General features: G+C 41.2%; 1 protein-coding gene and 1 long non-coding RNA gene across 3 annotated transcripts in view; one reads left to right on the forward strand and one right to left on the reverse strand.

Moving 5' to 3' along the window:
- Positions 1-513: 513 nt before the first annotated feature.
- The window catches only part of LOC116220598 (centromere protein P), a 73644-nt gene continuing 51568 nt past the window's right edge, over positions 514-22589 (reverse strand). Inside the window, exons 8-10 of one of the 2 annotated variants that reach the window (XM_031568488.1) lie at positions 1599-1678; positions 1269-1360; positions 514-1184 (exon numbers count right to left, since the gene is read on the reverse strand). In XM_031568488.1, the coding sequence (XP_031424348.1) occupies positions 1066-1184; positions 1269-1360; positions 1599-1678 (291 nt within the window). In that variant the 3' untranslated portion in view covers positions 514-1065. Of the gene's footprint in view, positions 1185-1268; positions 1361-1598; positions 1679-11060; positions 11184-22589 lie in introns of those variants that run through there. The other variant, XM_031568489.2, reaches the window with a different exon arrangement.
- Positions 9031-14707, forward strand: LOC122132936. Its single transcript, XR_006152442.1, has 3 exons — positions 9031-9122; positions 10977-11238; positions 14678-14707. It is a non-coding gene; the product is annotated as an uncharacterized LOC122132936 (long non-coding RNA).

Here is a 22589-nt window from a genome sequence, read left to right on the forward strand (position 1 = left end):
TTCAGTCCACTTAGGTTCCAAATAATGACGACAACTACAAAGAGACCTGAAAAGGCTGCTTCAGTCCTTAAAGTGCACCGAGCAGAGCTGCATGGGATTGCTAAACCAGAACACATTGAGTACCTTTGAGTCAGAAATGTAAGAGCTTTCTCTATTCCTCAGGACGAAGTCTCTTTCTGTTTCCCCTAAGTATGTAAAAGAGAAGAAGGTGTCCAGACCCAACGTGCTAGTGTGTCAGCCATGTCTAGTGCTTTACAGCCAGCACATCTTCTTTACTGACATGACTGTAAAATAATATCTGAATGCACACTCCATTGGTGATGAAAGTGTAACCCAAGAAATTCCCATTAAAAACTGCATTAGCTATGATGTCCTTCAGCACAAAAGAGCTAGCTGAGACGGTCTTGCACCAAAGAGTTCATGAAAGTAAAGGAGTTTAGTCTGAACTAAGTGTCTTACCTTAATAAAGGTTTCCCAACACTGAATTTAAGATAAATAATAAAAAAGACATTTCCCAGATTGTGCAGATTTTATTAGTAGTCTCAAACACAAGCAACTATGAAAGATTATTTCACTGTAAAATATAATTGACTTTAAGCCTCTTTAAAGAAAATCACACCCACTGTGATGCATACAGTAAAGAAAAGGAAAGGATTTAGGTTTAACTATTTCAGAATGCACAGTGAATTTTGCTGTCTAGAATTTTGTATTTAAATTATTTATTTTTCTAGGTCTTTACTAATGAATATATATTTACATACAGTATGTGCATATGAGTAATTGTAAGAGAATGTACAGATGGCATTAAAACATTTGCTAATGGTTGATTGTACTGAGTTGTTCATATTGAATAAAATGATGATGAATGGGCTTGGTGCCATCACTGTAGTTCTCAGTCTGTCACACACACAATGTCTTAATAACACTCTCAATAGATGTTTCAGCTCCTAAAGTGTCACACACACACTGTCTTAATAACACTCTCAATAGATGCTCCAGCTCCTAGAGTGTCACACACACACTGTCTTAATAACACTTTCAATAGATGTTTCAGCTCCTAAAGTGTCACACACACACTGTCTTAATAACACTCTCAATAGATGCTTCAGGTCCTAGAATGCGTAGAAGGTTCAGGAAGTAGTCCGGAGCATTTTCCACAATGTTCTTGGAGTCCATCCTCATAGCTGTCAAATGAAAGAAGATTCCTATTAAGAGGGATATGCATTTAAAAAATAAATAAATAAATCATGTGATGCTGCCAGTCCTACCTTTCTCTGGCATTTTCATCAGAAGGTCGAGTTTTGGTCTTACATCGCCTTCCAGTGTCACTTCAATGTCCCAGAAAATACACATCGTGCAGCTGGGTATAAAACACAAACATCAATCAACTCAACCGGATCATTGTGTGACTATTTACCTGTAGTGGTGAGGTATACTACATCAATACATGTTAAATTCAGTCTCACTCATTGATGAAGACTACAATTATATTGTACCATAATCAGGACTGTGCAGGAACAAGACATTTTCTGTTAAATACTCAGCAAAAACCAAGGGAAGCAAGGACCAGTACTCTACTAGTGAGGCAAACAGCATACCCTTGGAGTTTTGGACTCTGGATCAGCATGAGTTCAGATTGGCACCCCTCAGGAAGACTGACCATATCTGGGTACTTTTCCTGAAAAACAGAACCAGGGACACGTAGGAATTACTGCTCAATTTTCAAAAAGGCTTTTTAAAATGCCAGCTGAGGTTTCCATAGCTCTCAAGACCCACACTCCATTCCGTTGACAGATTCCCCACATCATGTCTTGAAAATATTAGTCAAGGCCTACTGTTACCAAAATGATGTGACTAGTTTGAATGGAGTTTCTCATATCAATGATATGCAATGATCATAATCCATAGCATTCCATTTTTAAAAGGAGACATTTCACCCATTTTCTTAAGTTCAGATGGATTTTTCTTCCCAGTAATGGGAGCTCTCCCTCTGTGGCTGATGCAGAGACAGTGGAGACTGGGGACACTGCAGTCAGAGCACTGCTTTAAGCGGAAGATCTGGAAAGAATGAGTCAATCTGCGGCTTTTCATGAGAAACACACTCGTACACCAAGAAGTCCAAACTCCCTCTACACGGCAGACAACTTCTGAAAAGAATCCTCATCCCCCCAGTCTGTGGTCTTGCACAGAGACATTCTAATCAGTACTGTGGACTCAATTTATGAGAGGCATTTGTTGAACCGTAATCATGGTTTCCATCCATCACAATGGAGGGCGGTAGATGTGGAAGGCAGATTTTCTGCTGACTGGAAAAGCAGATACCTCTTTTCATTGTGAGGGCTAATGATTAGACATAAACACACCCCAACTATACATATTCGTCAGTTGAATACAAAATGGCAGTTGTGAAAGCTGGAAGTTATCAAAGAGGAATCTCCTGTACACATTTCTGTGGGCAAAAGAAACTGAAATGCAAAATGCTGGACAAGGGTAAACTGGTTCCGACAAATCAGCAAGAAAATGTTCACCGACTGTCTCAAACTAAGATTAAAACTACTATCTTGATGACATCTTCCTTGATAAAAGACAACACATAATTGAACTGAAAAAAAAAAAGCTCCAAACATTCATGACGACACTAATGTTATGCTGTAACATAATAAACACACTTTTCCCAACATCTATTCTTGTCATTAAACAGCAGGCTACATGGAGAACAGAAACTCCTTGACTAACAAAGAAAGTTCATGGACCAAGTTTGTTCCAACAAAAGTCACAGCTATTTAAGATGCCTCATAATTGGAATGTCATGTAATCTCAAAAACGATGTCTGTTTTAGATTTTGTATACAAGAGTATTTAAAAGTAATTCAAGCCAACACCATTCATTGTACAAATTGATTGACACAATATGTATGCTAATACATGGACACAATAAACACAGTAATGAAATGTGGCAGAGATGGTACAGACAGACACAATTAACATCTCCTCCTAGACTGTACACACCACACATGCCAGTGGTTACTGAAACAGCAATTATGGCTGCTATGGATAACTATGATCCCAAGTCTGAAATCAAGACAGCGTTTCCCCCAACTCTTCTTGTTTCCCTTCCACAAAGGCTCTAGTTGAGACTTCAGTGCCCTACCTGGCCATTAGGCCCACTACACTCCCAGTGTCTCGTCCAGGAGACATGTTATGCCAACAGCATACTTTCCTCAACACAGTTATTAAGGTGTCAGACAATGTAGTCAGAGTTTTCTGAGCTTGTTCATAAGATGAGACTGCTTTTCCAAACCAGATGCCCTTTGAGTGTGCCAACAGGTGTGGGCTGGCAGGACAGCCTGAACAGAGACGCTGAACACTGTGCTGCTTACACAAAGACATCTGCTGTGAGAGACCTTCCAGAGCCAGGTCCATTCAGTGGACATGTGTCCACTCAGACTAGACCCTTTTGCACAGTGTTTTAGGTTCTATTCGAATTATTTAGTTGTGTCAATCAGTTGGACACAAAATACAGATATTCTAAGACAGCATTACTTCCACAACAACCAAGAACAGAATATTATGAAAAACTCTTCACATTATATGAACAAGCTCTGGCAAGATTCAGGCCACCCTAACTTTACATATTTCCGCAAAAGAAAGGTGGAAAAACAGCTTAAGTTTATAACCAGAACCTAACCGAACCAACATAACCTCAACGGAAAAAGGAACTTAAACAGAGCCATATTTTTCAACCTAAGCATTAAACACAGCGTGGCTTTTGCTCTAGGCAGCCTTAATGATGGCTATGAGATCATTTCTGACTTTGTCTTACAGTGGAATCAGAATTTCCTCTGGAGACTAGCAGTGGATTGGAAAAACATCACAGGCATGCCACCCATCCTCGTCAGAATGGTTTTTCACCAACACACACTTCCTCCGGCCTCTTTCAATCCAAGCATCACTTCTGGTCAAGAAAATAAACGAGGAGTAGTACAGACAAATTGTTTCACAAACAGCATGAAATTAGTGAAGGATTGTAGCTTAATGTTGATTGGTTTCTGGTGTTACCATACCACAGAAAGTAGGGCAAAACATATCAAATCACAGTCAAATACTGCAGTGGAATAATCCATTGACCCATTCCCAATTGGGCATACCATTCTAAAACTCCACTGTCACCAAGCATCTACTCTACCCGTCAGTAAAGTGACTGTACTCAGTGTTTCACTCTTAATACACATGGGTCATTCTCCACCATTCATCACCATCATTCTCTTCAGGACTCGAGGAGAGAGATAATGCTAACAGCATTTTAGAATCAGATGGCAATGATAGAACAACTCCTTCCCTTGTGACTTCACAAGAAGGGGGTGGGGTGGGGTGGGGTGGGGTGGCATGTGATGGGTGGGGTGGGGTGGGGTGTGTGGGAGGAGTAGACGCAGCTGTGCATACCTGAGGGCTGAATCACATGGTTCCACCCCTCACCTGATCAGAGCTACAAGTGACGGCGTCCTCTGTTTAAACATAGTCACACTTAAAAACAGCAACATATTTAGTAAAAGAATTAGTCATAGTTTTTTTTTTTCTTAAAACGTTTTTTATCAGACTGGTAAATCAGTTATGGCCTTGCACGTTTTTTTAATCTCTATTTTTTTCTATTTTACATTTACATTTACATTTAGTCATTTAGCAGACGCTTTTATCCAAAGCGACTTACAAGGATGTATACACATTGTACATTTACACTGATGGCACACTGCACATCAGGAGCAATTAGGGGTTCAGTGTCTTGCTCAAGGACGCAACCTTCTGATTACTAAACGACTTCTCTACCTCCTGTACCACATTGCCATCTATTTGATATATTATGACATATTTGATTCCTATCACCACATAATCACAGCCATATTGTAGTTCCTTATAGTAGTGTTAAAGGAACTGAGTTGCTTTAAGGTTCATATGGGCCATTTCAACAAGAAGCACCGTTTTCATTTTCAAGTCAAATTCTTGAGTGAAATATATGTTTTTCATACTCCCTGCAGGTGAGATAGTAAAACACAACCAACACACCTCATGGCAAGTCTGGGCATAAATGACTAACCATGATGCTGTCACAGGATAGCACTACTGATAACCTCTACTGGATGTCTCCTTCCCTTCACTACACACGAGTTATGAAAACATCCCCACATGCTGACCTTTCCATTTCTGAAAAGGATCCTGAAGACACATTCCACATGACTGATATCTCCCAGAGCATTGAGATCAGAAACATTCGGAATGTTCTCTCACCTTTGCAGGTCTGAAAATTGAAGGTAATCAATTCAGTGTTTTTCACCGCTCCGCCCAGTATGTCTTTTGAGTCTTAGAGGTGATGTATGTAATGATTTTAGTTTAAACTGAAACATGTACAGAATGTGAAGAAATAACAGCTTTAAAGTAATTTCCAAAAACAAACAAAAACAGCTATTATCGACACAGCCTCTCTCATAATACCACTTTGTACCTCAAGAAAGAGGCTGAAACAGCAAGTAAGATTGGCAATCCTATAGTTAGTTGGAAGCTCATTGGTTAATATTAATGGTTAGTCTATCCGCTATCTCAAAAGCTTGAGCGTTTAAATGAAGACCTACAGGGGTCTATCTGACTCAATGAAGTTAACATAAATATCAATAGATGTTGATGGAGAGGAGACACTATGGTGGCCTGTATGTGTTTGACGAGGGCCAAAACATCAGCCAGATGACTGGGTCAGAGCATCTCTAAAACGTCTAAGCTTATTGAGTGTTCCCGGTCACCACTGGTGAGTACCTACCAACCAGATGGGACAAACTACAAACTGGCAAACGGTTTAGGGAGCCCAAGGCTAAACAAGGACAGATAGACTGACAGAAGGACAGTGACCGGGTGCCAAAAAGAGCCCGGGTGACATAATATTGGCTTTCGAACGACTCTTGAGTGACAGTTGCTATACCAATGCTAGCATTACGTAATCCGGACACTTTTTGGCTATCAGTCAGTCTCAAGAGTCGTTCGAAAGCCATCAGCTGCTTTTTAGTCTCTTAATATTGTGCCTAAACTATGAAGTATTCCGTTTTAGCTACACCTGCCGGTAATAATAATATTAATAATTCATTTTATTTGTAACGCACTCTTCATTCAGAAGAATCTCCGAGTGGCGATATCCTGTAAGTAAGCAAATTTCAACAGGTCTAGCCGCTAGCATCTCGTTAGCGATTAGCAATTCCTCCCGTTGTGCTCTATATATAAAGGTGGTGCAAACAATTCCCTGTCTTGTGAAAATGTAATTGTGGGTGCCGTCAGATATGTCTATTAATCACAGCACATTAAGGACCTTCTTAAAGCAGCCACCGGAGGAATTGCTAATCGCTAACGAGATGCTAGCGGCGAAACCTGTTGAAATGTGCTTACTTTGACACTATAACAAACTAGTGAGTCAACAACTTTCCTAACACAGTCAAACATCAAGCACATGGTTGTTTTGCTTGGTTTATTGCAGGTAAAATACAGGCAAGCTGGTCTCAGTATAATGCGAGATGCTCCGGGGTAAATCGCGTTATTGAGGTATTTAATGCAGCGCCAGTTTGTGACTTCCAAAAAGAGCCCAGGTGACGTAATGCTAGCGTTGGTATAGCAACTGTCACTCAAGAGTCGTTCGAAAGCCAATATTACGTCACCCGGGCTCTTTTTGGCGCCCGGTCACTTTTTGCCATGACAGCACCATTAGCGGAATATTTGAATGCTGGTTAGTTATGGAGGAATATGTCACAACACACCACACGTCTCACCCTACTGGCTATGGGCTGGCGGAAGGGCCTGATGTGGGCATGCAAGCACTGGACCTGGAGCACAGAGTGATGGAGGAGGTCTGAGTGGTTGGATGAGTTCTGCTTTCTTTTCCATGATTCGGACAGCTGGATATGGGTGCACTGTTTACCTGAGGAAGTGATGTCACCAGGATGCACTGTGAAGACACGCCAGTGGAGGGCGTGAGACAGTGAGTCATTTTATGGATTGAACATGGTTCAACAAGCCATCTACTGTTTCAAATCATCATAAAAACTTGTCATTTTATGGATTAAACATGGTTCAACAAGCCATCCACTGTTTCAAATCATCATGAAACTTGCAAGGCCGATGCAGACGTTTAGTCAACTGTTTGGGACCTCTCTACGTCGTCATGATATTCACAGACTTCCAGTCTATTAACTCTCCCCGTCCCCACTCACAGCACCTTGCCCGCCTCTCAGTGGGTGGAGTTTGGCTCAGAGCTGGGGGTGAATTTACACTTTAAATATATTGACAAATGAAACAAAAGAAACCAAGCATAAACGACAGAGCTGAAAAGGAAGGTCCTTGAAGATGCAGTCTGTGATTCTGGCAAAAGGGTTGTTGATATTTGAACTCAAATGACACCCATCAAATGACACCCCTGCCTTCTGTGCTCCTGAATCAACAAGTTGATTGTCTGGGATTGCTCATGGCTTGGTCCGAGCCACAGTGTTCCTTTCCCATTCACAGACGCAGGACTTGGACGAACATCAGAATTGTTTTGAGCGCACACAATGGAAGGACAGCTATAGGACTGTGAGGAGCAGTTTTCTGAATTTGACAAAAAGTGTATGGGATAATGACAGACTGTCAATTCATTACAACGGAAAAGAGTCTATAAAATAATCATCTGATTTATCTCATTTCGTAACATAGAGGATTTGGTTTGAATTCAGCACTAGTTGACAGCTCTGATATATGTACCTTTTATTGTACTGATTGTTAAAATCAGGATTCCCACCCATTTTCAAAAATGGCATATTTTACAGCACAGATTGGGCCTAATTATTGTATGAAAAATGTCCCTCTCCATTACTTTACTATGAGACTAGTCTGACTATGTCAATTCAAGTAGAAACTGTATCATGCTGAAGAAATGAGCACAACAAAACATTCTCCATCCAAGAGAACATGATACATTTCATTACACCTACATAGACCAAAATCAAATTTCATGACTTTTCCAGAAACTCCATGAATTTTCCAGACTTTCCATGATCGTTGGAAACATCAACGATCATTGTTGAGGAAATGACATGGACTAATTCCTTTTCCAGGAATATACCTATTTCACGGACATCAATTAGTGTTTTGGGTACATAGCATTCAAGTTCCTTCAAAGGCTTGTGGTTATGAGCCTGGGATATATTAAAATACCTCATTCATTTCAGAAAAGCAATAAGATGTGCTTCACAAAGTGCACATAATCATTTCACTGAAAATGACAAATACTCTGTGTCAAGACAACCATAAATACTACAGAACAGGCTCAGAATGCAGAAAAACTATAACATGCACACTACAACATTTTATTGTGTCATTCCTTTGAGGAAGGCCCACTAAATTCTGTTAAAAACAAATCCACAACAGCACCATACTTCCAAGCCCTCACTCTCTCACTCTCTCTCTCTCTCCCTTCCTTCCCCCTCCTCAGTTGACGGCGTGCTTTAAGCCCAAACGTATCCTCCCTCCCCTGAAATGAGAGAGAAGGGGCCGGACAAAAGTTTTACTGGGCAATACAGCCTACCAATGCGGGTTCAAAACTCTGATACCATGGCATTTCCAGAGAGCTCCAAGTCAGCTTGCACAAGCCCTAGGGTCTCTCCTTAGTGTCTGTGCAATCATTACTTGCATTCAACCATAGGTCCTCTTTTACCTGCACCAGTAATGACAAGCCAGGTGCCACCTCTTTAATTGACTTGAGTGCCCAGTGTGTCCCAAACCCAGTCATTATGTCTCAGAACATCACCAACCTCCCCCCCAAACTCCAAGCACCTACAACTCTGTCAGCAGTGGCTGCCTCTTGTAACTGACCCCCTCTCTTTCTCCGATCGAGTGGCTTTGGAAACATGACTTCAAAAACGCTCCCTACGCAGGTCGTGGCTTCCCAGAAGTGAGCGAGCACAGTCCTGTCTGTTTTAAACATTTATCAGCTCAGCAACTGAGCAGGCGCTTTCTGTCTGCAAGCGGTATTGGCAAATCTCCCCCACAAGGCTTGGGAAAGAACGGAAATATTTGGCCTCAAGGGGGAAAAAAACCCACTCTGTCTGCAGACCACTGGTAACGTACTTGCTCCGTGATTGTCTTTCTTGTGCTTTCACTCTATAAGTTTGGATGGTGGGGTTTGTACAGGGTGGGGGGTTCACCATAGGGTCCTTCTTGGAGTGCATATTCTGACACGTCCTCTGCATGCAGCTTTGCACATGAGACAGTGGTCAGTAACAAGCATGTCAGCACTGCCAGTTGTGAACTTGATTTTTACTGCTCAAGAGGTAGAGAGTTTAAAAGTAAGGATTTTTGAGGACATCTGTTTTGGGAAGTCTGTTCTAGGCAGCTACTCCCTTGAAGATCTGCAAGGATTGTTTACTTGTTTTATAGGATGAGAAAACCTTTTCTGAAGCTTGGAATCTAGTTTTCCATTACTGCCAGCTAAAAATGAAAGTTCCAAACAACTCATATCCTTCAACAGGGATATGTTCGTTCTTGTCATTTTCTTTGCTTTCTTTCCCCTGGTGTCAGGTTCTCTCAGCCAAGCCTTGACATCCAGAGACTGCTTTACTAAAGGCTTTCCTACCCACTTCCTTCATTTGCTCTTTTCTTCGTTGCTTTTTTGTTGTTTTGTCACGGGTTCCAAATCTGAGTTAATACTGACGGGCATGATGTCTTTCTTGCCTCGAGCTGGGGGGGAGGTCGTCCCTAACATGTCTGCCCTTCCTGCAAAGCACAGGCCTGTCAGAGTATACCATCAAGAAGTATACCATCAAGAAGTATACATCAAATACTTCACTGAGATTTAAGAGAAATCTCACGTGTAACTGCTTGCCACCAATGTTTAAGTCTTTTTCAAACTCTAAACTGTATAAGTTTCTTGTTAGTCTTATGGCTCTAACTTTCCATAAATGTGCTTGCTTGGCCAACAAACAGTGTTTGTGGAAAAGAATGTAAACAATGGCATAGTTTAGACCATGTTATAGATGTTTGTCAGAGGTTCCGGCCGGTTAATTGTAATGAAACATTGATTATGGGACCTTCTGTGTTGTGTGACCCTCAAGTTAGTTTTTCAGTAACAGAGCCTTTAGCTAAATAACTGTAATATCTGTAGCTACTGATGAGCTTGCACCACTTGCTGGGAGTCTCACTCATATTTGTCAGTCATTTAAAGACCTATGACAACTTTGAAAGAGAACTAGTTTGACTAAAATGGCTTGATATTCTGATTTTGTCATGACATTTCAATTTGCAAGGCATCCAGTAACAGAAGCAAACCACTACCAAACCTTACTGAAACTTCTCCATGTTTCACTTTGTTTTTTTTATATAAGATAGTGAGTTATAAAAGAATACTGACATTGTGCTTTAATCTGTGTGGTAATTATTACCAATCTATCGTCCAAACAAAACCTTGACACAATGTTTCAAGTTATTGTTGTCATGTAAACAAGCATTGAGCAAACAACATGTCTGAAGATGGAGCCTAAACATTGTTCATATTACAACTACATGGTTTTCACAAAAAAGTATATTACCCAAACAGATTTTAAGAAGACTGTTAAGACGGTTCACATCCTACCAATGAAGGATATATTGGCTGACTTGTTGAACCATTTTATTGACTAAAAGTACCAAAAACTGTTGTGGACTGTTGTGGTAGTCTGACAAATGGCACCTTTACATATCAAACTAATCACTGTATTGTTCTAAAGATCTGGCAAAATGTCCCATCTTGTAAACACAGCTAAGCAGAGTCTGTGAGTCTGGTACTGATAATCAGTGAATATACTGTGTGGCGGTAGGGAGCCTTACTAGTTATTGTTTGAGACTTATCATTACGGGAGTGTGAGAAGCAACCCTGTATTAAAGCCAGGTATATCAAAGGGTCTGATGGAATGGGACCTCTTCTCTTTGTTCTGCCAGATCCTTGCCATGAGACTAAGGGTTGTATTCGCGCTCTGGTTCATGGTGTGTCTGAGCCTCGCTGTGACTCAGGAGCAGCAGGTGTCACTTGCCCGGGGAAAGGGGAGAAGGGCCGGGCAGAGAAGGGGCAAGAAGGCCAATTCCAGTCAGCCGACCCAACAGGGAGGTGTGCCAGTTCTCAATGGGGATGCGGGGACAGCAATTTTCCTTGAGTCATACAAAAGCGTCAATGAACAGGAATCCAACTACAACATCATTCCAGGTTTGTTTCTCAAAAAGAGTTGTATAAGTATTGTGTGGTGGAAGTAAATGTTAGTCAAAAGGCTATTATCTTTTTATTGATTAAACAACAAAGGAGTAAGATAAATACGTTTCCACAATGTAATGATTGAAGGAAAACAATGAAATGGTTTGCCATAATGCTGTGCTCTTCATTGTCTAAAGTGAAGCAGTGGTCGGTTTAGAGTGCATTTTATGGGAAGAAATAATGGTTTTTGTGTAAAAAATACATTTCTTAGATGTCAGCCCATATTAAGCAAACCACATCTAGTTGGGCAAAGTACATTTAGACAACTCATAAATTGTTCATTGTCTGAGAATGTTATTTGCCCAGCAGAAACAATTAGGAGGGTGTTATGGAATTTTAATGTAAGCCAAACTTTTGAAACCTCCACTTGTCTTAGAAGGGAGCGGTCTTTCAGTGTGGGCAGCGTGCAAAAGTGCTGGTGGAGTTCTAGTTGAAGCCAACCTATAATCTAGGTGACCATTTACAGCGACCCAAACTACCCTAGTCTTGTATGACTGGGTGAACCACAGCTTCACAAACCTGACCAGTGTACAAAAAAGATGTATGGTGCACTTTACCACACCACCCAGACATAGACGTGGACAAAATTGTTGGTACCCTTACGTTAAAGAAAGAAAAAGCCACAATGGTCAATGAAATAACTTGAAACTGACAAAAGTAATAATAAATTAAAATGTACTGAAAAGTAACTAATGGAAATCAGACATTGCTTTTGAATTGTGGTTCAACAGAATAATTAAAAAAAAAAAAAACTAATGAAACTGGCCTGGACAAAAATGATGGTACCCCTAGAAAAGATTGAAAATAATTTGACCATAGGGACATGTTAAACTAAGGTGTGTCCTCTAATTAGCATTACAGGTGTCTTCAAGCCTGTAATCATTCAGTCTGCCTATTTAAAGGGTGAAAAGTAGTCACTGTGCTGTTTGGTATCATGGTGTGTACCATGCTGAACATGGACCACAGTAGGCTAAGGAGAGAGTTGTCTCAGGAGATTAGAAAGAAAATGATAGACAAGCATGTTAAAGGTAAAGGCTATAAGACCATCTCCAAGCAGCTTGATATTCCTGTGACTACAGTTGCACATATTATTCAGAAGTTTAAGGTCCAGGGGACTATAGCCAACCTCCCTGGACGTGGCCGCAAGGTCATGGGTCCTCCAACAGCATAATGACCCAAAACACACAGCTAAAAACACCCAAGAATGGCTAAGAGCAAAACATTGGACTATTCTGAAGTGGCCTTCTATGAGCCCTGATCTAAATCCTATTGAACATCTGTGGGAGGAGCTGAAACATGCAGTCTGGAGAAGGCAACCTTCAAACCCAAGAGAGCTGGAGCAGTTTGCTCACAAGGAGTGGGCCAAAATACCTGTTGACAGGTGCAGAAGTCTCATTGAGAGATACAGAAATCGATTGATTGCAGTGATTGCCTCAAAAGGTTGTGCAACAAAATATTAAGTTAAGGGTACCATCAATTTTGTCCAGGCCAGTTTCATTTTTTTTTTTATTATTATTATTATTCTGTTGAACCACAATTCAAAAAGCAATGTCTGATTATTCATTAGTTATTTTCTGAATATTTTAATATATTATTACTTTTGTCAGTTTCAAGTTTATTTCAGTGACCATTGTGGGTTTTCTTTCTTTAACAGAAGGGTACCAAACAATTTTGTCCACGTCTGTAGACTACAATCCCAAACAAAACATGCCAACTACATGAAGCTCATGGGCTATTCAAGGAGTGGGGGAAAATAGTTTATTTGTCACATATACTTATTTTGAATCAAGAAGTGTGACGACCCACTTCACATGCTTTTAAGAATTGTCATGGCGTAAATACCTCAGTCAGTATGTGCGACTGCACATATATCAACTGCTTGGGCTTGCTGCATTTATAAAGCACTGATATTGCCATCGTAAGTCACAAAAGTACTCAAAATGCAGGAAATCCTCAAACTGTGTAAGCCGCTTCTTAGGATTTTTCCATAGCATCAGGTTCAAAGGGGGAGAAATATGAATGTCTATACTTTAAAGGGTGGTTATTTTGATGAACCTTACCAAAACCTCAGTCACCCATTCTTAACGGTGCTGGCATTAGCATGTCATAGTGGTCGTATTGTTCTCTGGGAGCACAAACAGAAAGATGTCTGGGAGGGAGTCACGAGTACTCCACTCTCTTTGCCCACTCAACAGGCAGGACTGCTTGTAGGAGCTATTTGGGTTCATGTTTTAATCTTGTTGGGACACTAGATGGCGCTCCATTTTAATTGGGCTCAAACCATATAGGTGTGAAAGTTCATGCAGGTATCAGGTGTTGCTTGACTGAGGGAGAGCACACACACCTTTTTGACCGCTTCATTTGTATTTGCAAAGGTCTGTTACATGTATTATAAGATGCAAGTTGGGATGTATGGACATGCATATGGATTGGATCTTACTGTGAGAAATAAAGTTTGCATAACCAAGAAAGAGAACGCAAAATTGGAACTTATTTTACATCTAACAAGCGCGTCAATTAAGTGCTCGGTCAGCAATCCCTCTGGGCCTAAAGTATAGACTTAGCCCATACACTGCTACTTCCATGAAAGGAACTGTACAGAGGTACTTTACCCTAACCCTGAGAAAGAATACAGCCCAAATCTACACACACTTAACAGAAAAGACTACAGTCCAAATCTACACACACTTAACCGAAAAGACTACAGTCCAAATCTACACACACTTAACCGAAAAGACTACAGTCCAAATCTACACACACTTAACAGAAAAGACTACAGTCCAAATCTACACACACTTAACAGAAGAGACTACAGTCCAAATCTACACACACTTAACAGAAGAGACTACAGTCCAAACCACACACACTTAACAGAAAAGCAATGGCTAAGCTGGGTGCAATACAAGCCATTCTACATCTATGCCCTTCATTTTTACTGTAAGGGCATACAACTTGTTAAATGAAACAGGAACATGACAGAATACTATGTAGGTTTTCCTTGTTTATACTCCTTGTCAAAATACAAGGAGGAGCTATACCTCTTCTGACCAGCTAAATAAGTACATTGATTAGCCCTTGGGTTGCATGTGGAGTCTTTTTGAAATGGTTGCTGTCCCAACTCTGAACTCTCTCTCTCTCTCTCTCTCTCTCCTCTATCTCTCTCTCTCTCTCTCTCTCTCTCTGTGTGTCTCTCTCTCTCCTCTCTTCTCTCTCTCTCTCTCTCTCTCTCTCTCTGTGTGTGTCTCTCTCTCTCTCTCTCTCCCCCCCTCTCTCTCTCTCTCTCTCTCTCTCTCTCTGTGTGTCTCTCTCTCTCTCTCTCTCTCTCTCCACCTCTCTCTCTCTCTCCTCTCTCTCTCTCTCTCTCCTCCTCTCTCTCTCTCCTCTTCTCTGCCAGGGCGGAGGGGGCAGTGCCAGTACATGGGCAATCACCATGTTGACAAAGCCGTTTTGGTCGGCCCAAGCCCTGCGTCACCTGCTTGTGCTCCGAGGGTACCGTGGTGTGTGATGAGGTCACATGCCCTAGCCTGCGCTGCCACCTCACCTACACACCCATTGGAGAGTGCTGCCCAGTGTGTCCAGAGCCTGGTACCTGTCTCTGTCTAACCTCTGCACGCGCACACAATTGAATGCACATTGATCAATACACTGATAATGGTTTTGATATGGTGTATACTGTGATCTCCAAGAGCTAAAGTGGTAAAATCCCTGTTTAAGTTTACTACAGAGAAGGTGGGTGTCCCTCTAAGTAAATATAGTGCAGTTTTGAATATGTTAATTTGAGTTTTATATATATATATAATATATATACTTTATATTACTAGATTTGTACTAGATATTCTGTGGCCATTTTTATTATCTTATTTTGAGTTCCTGGTTCCATCTCAATCTATTACGCTGCCAGTAGCTTTAATCATTGCTATAGCGTACATGCCCGAAGGACACACTGGGGCTACAGTACAAGGCCCCAGTAATCGTGATCTTAAGGACACAATCTTTTACAACATAGAATAAATAATCAAACTTGATCAGTATCCTGCCAGTATGTCACTCCTCTTTAATCTTCTTTTCATTTATTTCTCAACACTGTCCCTCTTCTACGCCCTCTTCCTCATCTCATGTGTTGTGTTGTGTTGTGTTGTGTTGTGTTGTGTTGTGTTGTGTGTGTGTGCATCAATGGCCACTCCATCCCACCATTCCAGTGCTTGATGTCCCTGATTTCTCTGGCGAATCCCCAGTGCCCAACAACCCCAGTGAGCCAGACCTGTGGTCACCGCAAACACCGGCAGAGATCGAAGAGATACTAAGACAAGAAGAGGAAGAACACAGGGAGGAGGAAGAACGTCTTCGCAAGAAAGATCAAGCCAAGAAGAAGCAGAAGAAGAAGAAGGAGAAAAAGGATCGGGAGGCAGCTGAGAGGAAAGCTCAGAAGGAACAGAGGAAGGAAGAGGAGGACAGATGGGAACGGGAGGAGGCAGAGGCCGCAGAGGAGAGGAGAAGACGACAGGAGGAACAGAGGAAGGAAGAGGAGGAAAGGATGAGAAGGATGGAGACGGAACAGAGGCTGATGCTCGAGGCGTTAGAAGAGGCCGCTGAGAGAGAAGCTCAGAGAGCCTCAGAGAGGACGACCGATCAAGAGGAGGAGGAAGATGAGGACATTGTGTGGTTGAGGGGAGATGTCTTTCAAATGCCCCCATTAGAGCCCACTGCAGTAGGGCTTCCACCCCGCCCACCACCCCTGGCTGAACCTGTAGAGCCCACGGATGAGGAGGAGAATGATTATGCTGACAGCGAGGAGGTAGTGATTCAGAGGGTGACACAATCTCTTCCAAAAGGCTGCACCATATCTGATGTCATTATTAACTGTGACAACGCAAAGCTCAGCAGCATCCACCCCTATCTATCCCTGAACTGAAGTCTCTGAGTCTAGAGGGTAAGTAGATTTCACGAGGGCTAATATAATTATACATTTTTTATGTATTGCTTTAAGTAGATTTCACAAGGGCTATTATATTATACATTTATTTATGTATTGCTTTCTCTATTATATCTACCTTTCAGCAGAAATATTGTCTTTTTTATTTGGGCTAGACAAATACATTTCGGGCAACTAAAATCTGAAGAATGCCTGCCCGACGCGCTACCAGGGATTTAGAAATGATTGAGTAGGTAGAAGTGCACATATTCAGGGTTGAAGGGGAATAGGGGGGACATGGTGACACACCCACCCCACTATCAGCAGATGCCTCCCCTCCCTCAAAACAAAGAAATGTATAATGGGCAAAGTATATTTTATTGATTCAAGTCACAAAATCCCATTGTCCCCACCCTACTGTCATTAAAGAAATGGGAACAAACAGTGAGGGGAGAAAACAGATATTCATTCATTCATTCATTCATTCATTCATTCATTCATTCATTCATTCGTTCATTTGTTCGTTCATTCGTTCGTTCATTTGTTCGTTCATTCATTCATTCATTCGTTCGTTCGTTCGTTCGTTCGTTCGTTCGTTCATTCATTCGTTCATTCGTTCATTCATTCATTCCATGAAGAGTCGGTCTGAGCTCTGCCCCCAAAGCCTTCACCACTTCCTCAGTAGTGTCAGTATCATGGTGATCAGCCAATCAAATGGTGATATTAACCATATATTTGTAATTCACTCGTCACTTGTTTTTGAAGGCCCAACTGTAAAACCCACGGTCCTCTACTGCGTTCAGTGACTTTACGAGATTTTTTCTTTGAAATCGATTGAAACCGGCAAAACCTTTAGTTTCATTTAACGTGGTTGCTAAGCAGGACAGCTCAAAGTTTTGGATTGCGTCAATTATATAATTCAATTTGAAGCATGATCGTGTTGTGAAGTGACAACTGACAGACGTAGGCTTCTATTCGTGTTGAGTGGAGTTATTCCCCCTACTAATCAAATGCCGCACCGCCCAGGATGAGATTCTGGTAAATGTAACTGCCTATTCAGATTTAAAGTAACATGATCCTGTACGCACCAGTTTAGAACCTTCAGGGTCTAGTTGCTAAGCCAAACCATTTTCAAAATAAAAAAATAAACAAATAAATAAAAATACCTTAATACATAATACATTGTTATTGCTTCCTTAAAACAGTTCAGCTTGGCAAATGTCATTTCAAAGGGTTTTCTGATGATGAATAAGGCTTTTAACATGATAATTTAGGATAGCTAACAAAATATTGTATGCCTTTTTGGATTTTCAGTTAAAAATCCTGTGATAATGTAATTTAAACATTAACAGTTGTAGACTATATCTCCGAATAATTTTATATTTTTTGATTTTAATTTTTTTTATTTTCTTTTAAAAACAAGGAACCTTCTCTGTGCTTCTCAACTTTTGAACAGTAGAGTACATACAAAATATTAGACCAATACACAGTATCAATTTTTTTATTTTAAAGTACTTCTTTTTAAAATAGCCAGCTAGCTATCTTGCCAAACAGGTTATCCTTTTGAGAATGCCACCGCACACTTTTGGTTTTATTTTTAACATAAATCACAATTATTTTGAAATGAATCATCCACAAGGTTATTACATGGAGTCTTTTAAGGACAACTGTTACAACCAAATGAGCTGAACACCTGTGTCTCAACATCCTCAGGTAATGACATCACTGGCAATCCCAATGGGGGCCTTTAATGGCAATTCCCAATGTGGAATGGATCAACTTTGGCAGGAACAAGATCACCCATCCAAAACATTGACCCACAAGCATTCAAGGTAAGCCTATTACTGTACATCATTATGCATGCCTTTCCAGTGACGTTCGGTGCATTTTTCTTGCACAGAACACTGCAGGCAAACATTACATGTTGTTCAGTAACCACTTACAGCCCTTTTATATAATAAACTCTCAGCCTCAGCAGTCTGTTATTTATAGGAGCAACTTAGAGGGCATTCTGTTTACTCACATCAATGGTGTATGCTGCTTTGCAAGTTTGGAAAACCAAAAATATGCATTTAGATGAAACGTGATCTTACAGTCGTGTACATTACAGTCGTGCAGTGCCACACAACTATTCTAACTGTAATTCCACTGTAGCCGTGCAAGCAGCCAGATTACAGCTTTGCTTATTGCTTTGTCTATTGACTCAAGGAAGACATATATGACAAAGCTGCAGTGAACCCAAACCTCTGGAGAGGGACTGAGCCAAAAAGGCTTTGACGTCTTTGAGAGACTAGTGCGGTTCTCTGTTTTGCGGTCCGCCTGTATTGCAAGCCTAATTAGTATTGAGTAAGAAGATGGCTAGAGTAGATGCACTGTGCATCTGTAGACAAAACACCAGCACTGGCAACACTCTTTGTTCAAACAAAAACCTGCTAGATCCGATCTAAACAAAAGTCAAATTCCATGGCCTGCATTGACGTGAAATCAGAGTTCAGAAGACACACTACGGTACATATGATGTCCTGCGGTTCTGCAAAATAGCTACGGTGTCCTAGAGCAACACAAATGGCGAAGTGGGAACACTGTATTACTAACCATCAAGCATAGTAGGGTGACTACTTTTTCTACCTTGATTTGATTTCTAAGGGCCTGAAATTACTGAGTCGTTTGTACATGGATGGAAATCTCCTTGAACAAATCCCCCTCCTCTTCCTTCAACGCTTACAAGAACTGAAGATCAATGAAAACAACCTTCGTGAAATTAATAAAAACAGTTTCGAGGGTATGCAAACAAAAAACAACAGTTAACTAAATCAACCTTGCAACATCAATGGCTGGCAATAATGTAACAACAAAGTGTATACAACACATTTCTGTAGCTTAAATCACTAGCGATGCTACAACTGTAAATCTGGTGCTTATTTCCTTGCAGAACTGAGTGGCCTGATTACTCCTGCAGGCTGGAGGGGAATATGACTGAGTGGAGGGCGAATAGTGGATCCCCCCGAGGCTTCACACCTCTGACAGGACCTCTCCTACCTGCGTCTGGGCAGGAAACCACTTCCGAACTATCCCCCAAGGCCTGCCCCCTTCACTGCTGGTAATGTATTCCATGGGTAGCCAACTACCTGCTTAATTGCTAATTAAGTCAAGGCAACACACTCATTCAGTGTGTACCAAACACCTGAACATCCTGTCTACCTAACCAGTCTAGGCAGATGCCAGGGAGTGAGATCTACTGTGGTTGTCTTTTATTAATGACAATAATAATATGACTATCCGTGAAACGCCATTTTAATATGAAAGATATAAATCAGGATTACGCTGGAGAAAACTCTCTACATGAAAGTAGAGAACAACAGGATGTCTTTATGCTTGTGTTTCAGGAACTTCACCTGGAGAACAATATGATTGAGGAAATATCTGAGGCAGCTTTCAATCAGACCTCCAACCTGAATGTAGTCGTACTGCGACACAATAAGATTGATGAGTCTCGAATTGCACCACTGGCCTGGATAAACCACAAGTAAATAAAACTCACACGCCTAAATGACTGAGATACTAATATGCAGCTCTATTTAAGGCATAGCAGCCACCAATGTGTCTCAATATACTAAACAAGAACAAGGCAGAGACACAGTGTTATGCAGAGTGGAGTTTCCTCCCTAAATCGTATTGGGCCACCTCATTTATACCATGGTTACGATGGTTACTGCAGGGCTGGGAGACAATGTGACATATAGTCTTCATCTAGTCAAACCAATATGTACTTGCAACAGCTTTTTTTTTTACTCATATGTTGTGTGTTTCTTAAGCCCTATCCAGTATACTTGTAGAATGGTGATTTCTATTTTAACCAGGTTTTGTAGAATAAGAAAATACTGAGACACCTATTCGCTCATAAAAGGGCTTTTTTATCAATGAAATACTCATTACCTACAGTACACTACATTATCTACATCACCTGGCCTCTTCCATGATGTAAGACACAACTTTGACACGTGTGTTTTCTTCCTGAAGGACCCTGGAGTCAATAGATCTCTCCTACAACAACTTGTACCTTGTCCCATCCTTCCTGCCAAAGTCCCTAGTGCACTTAGTGCTGGTCGGGAACCAGATCGAAAGGATTCCAGGGTATGTGTTCGCCCACATGGAGCAAGGCCTGGAGTACCTCTATCTGTCCTACAACAAGCTGGACGCTGAGGGGATTGAGCCCGAGTCTTTCGTTGGCTGCCTTCACTCCATGACGGAGCTGTGTCTGGACCACAATCAACTCACCGGCGTCCCCATTGGAATCAATGAGATGACGTCACTTCATTTTCTTAGACTCAACAACAACAAAATCAGGTATGGGCAGCCAGCAATGGTGCTTTTTTTCTCTCAACATAAACCTTACCTTGAGATATTTTAGGAGGCAAATTATGATAAAAATACATATATTGGTGGGTGGCCACATCTTCTGTGTGTGTGCACCATGAGGAAAAGGTCCATTTCTCTTTGACAAGCACGAGTTACACACATACAGACTTACTAAGTGATATTCCAGGCATGGGAAAAGAAACCAAAGTTTGCTTTCTGAGCATATTGTCTCTATTCTTATTACTTGTGTCACAGGAATATAGCTGTGGACTCCCTCTGTGACCCAATCAATGATGAAGACTCGCAACTTGTGGCAGTGCGCCTCGAAAACAACCTCCTTGACCCACGAAAGATTCCACCCACTACATTCTCCTGTGTCAGGTCCTACTCCAGTGTGGTTCTGAAGCCACAGATGAAATAAATAACAAAGCCTTTTTCACTTGGAAGATTTTTTTTAGCACCATCCAACAGAATGATTTCACTTTATTATGTCAAGCCCTTTCATATACCTTGATACAGACTTGGGGAAAAATACTGTACACCCACCCACCCTGTAACCTTCAGAGACATTTGTAACATTGTACCTTATGATGGCTGACAACACTGTATGAGCATACTAGATATCCAACAGGAGAGTCAACAACAATGAGGCAGCATCACTTTCACTGTGTCATCCGTCTGTTACATACTGTGTGTCTTCAGATAGAATAGATCATCATCATCATCATCATCATCATCACAAAGCAGATTAAACAAACGTCTTCTTTGCAATGGGAGGAGATGCATGCATCAGATCATTTTAGTTTTTAATTTATGTCTATCATTAAATCAGATACTGTACAAAATCCAACACAATTGACTACTGGGTAAACAGTTGGACAATTATTGAAATGATGAAAACCTGGAAACTATCAGTATTTATGACAAAGGAACGATGCAGAGACCAGATCCATTTGTGTATGTCTGCAAGCGTGGAAGCACATTTTACTTCTCAACCACTCATTATTGGCTGATTCCGATTATTGATTTTGGTCATATAATGCACAATAAAGGTGGTACTAATGACAGTAAAAATAAAAACAGTTCTCATGAAGAATGTCACCAAAATGCATGGTCCATTAATTCATTGTGAACATAATTCTGGAAACAAATACAAAGTATATTTCAGTTATAATCTACATTGTAAAGGTGTAAAGGCATCTTTGCCCTTTAAAGGACTGGATTAAAACCACCACAAGACTATAGTTTGTTGTTGTCAGATCATTATGATCCAGGAAATCACATTAAATCTAAAAAATCACACTGTTTAAAAGCCTCTGTGCACACAGTGGAAATCTGTTTAGACAAGAAAAACGATGGCCAGCACAAATGGATTTTCTGAAGTTGGGATATGTCTCATACTTCATGGATCAGCCTTCATTCACATGACTGCCAGTGATGCTGGAAGAATGAAAATTCAATTAAAACTGTAGCCTTCTCCTCTCATAGTTTCCCTAGATTTCCAAGAGCACAAACACCCTGACATAAGCATTCTGAGCATGGCTGTGGTCTAGTGTACTTTTCCATGGTGTTACCGCTGGAGTGTTAAAATTGGTTTATATTTACATTGGCAAGCTAAATCTTAGATTTCAGACAAGCTGGTCAAGATAGCAAAGAGGGGTGTGTGCCTACTGAATGCCCCCAGGGCAAAGGAAGCCTCTTGGTTGACTGTGCCTACTGAGGTCTGAGGTCACCCAGGGCAAAGGAAGCCTGTTGGTTGACTGTGTTACTGAGGTCCCCCAGGGCAAAGGAAGTCTCTTGGTTGACTGTGTTACTGAGGTCACCCAGGGCAAAGGAAGCCTCTTGGTTGACTGTGTCTACTGAGGTCTCCCAGGGCAAAGGAAGTCTCTTGGTTGACTGTGTCTACTGAGGTCTGAGGTCCCCCAGGGCAAAGGAAGTCTCTTGGTTGACTGTGTTACTGAGGTCCCCCAGGGCAAAGGAAGTCTCTTGGTTGCCAGAAAGAATTCAGCACATTTCTGAGTTTTCATGGCTGGCG

Source organism: Clupea harengus, chromosome 5, assembly GCF_900700415.2.
Source record: "Clupea harengus chromosome 5, Ch_v2.0.2, whole genome shotgun sequence".
In the NCBI taxonomy this organism is placed as follows: domain Eukaryota; kingdom Metazoa; phylum Chordata; class Actinopteri; order Clupeiformes; family Clupeidae; genus Clupea; species Clupea harengus.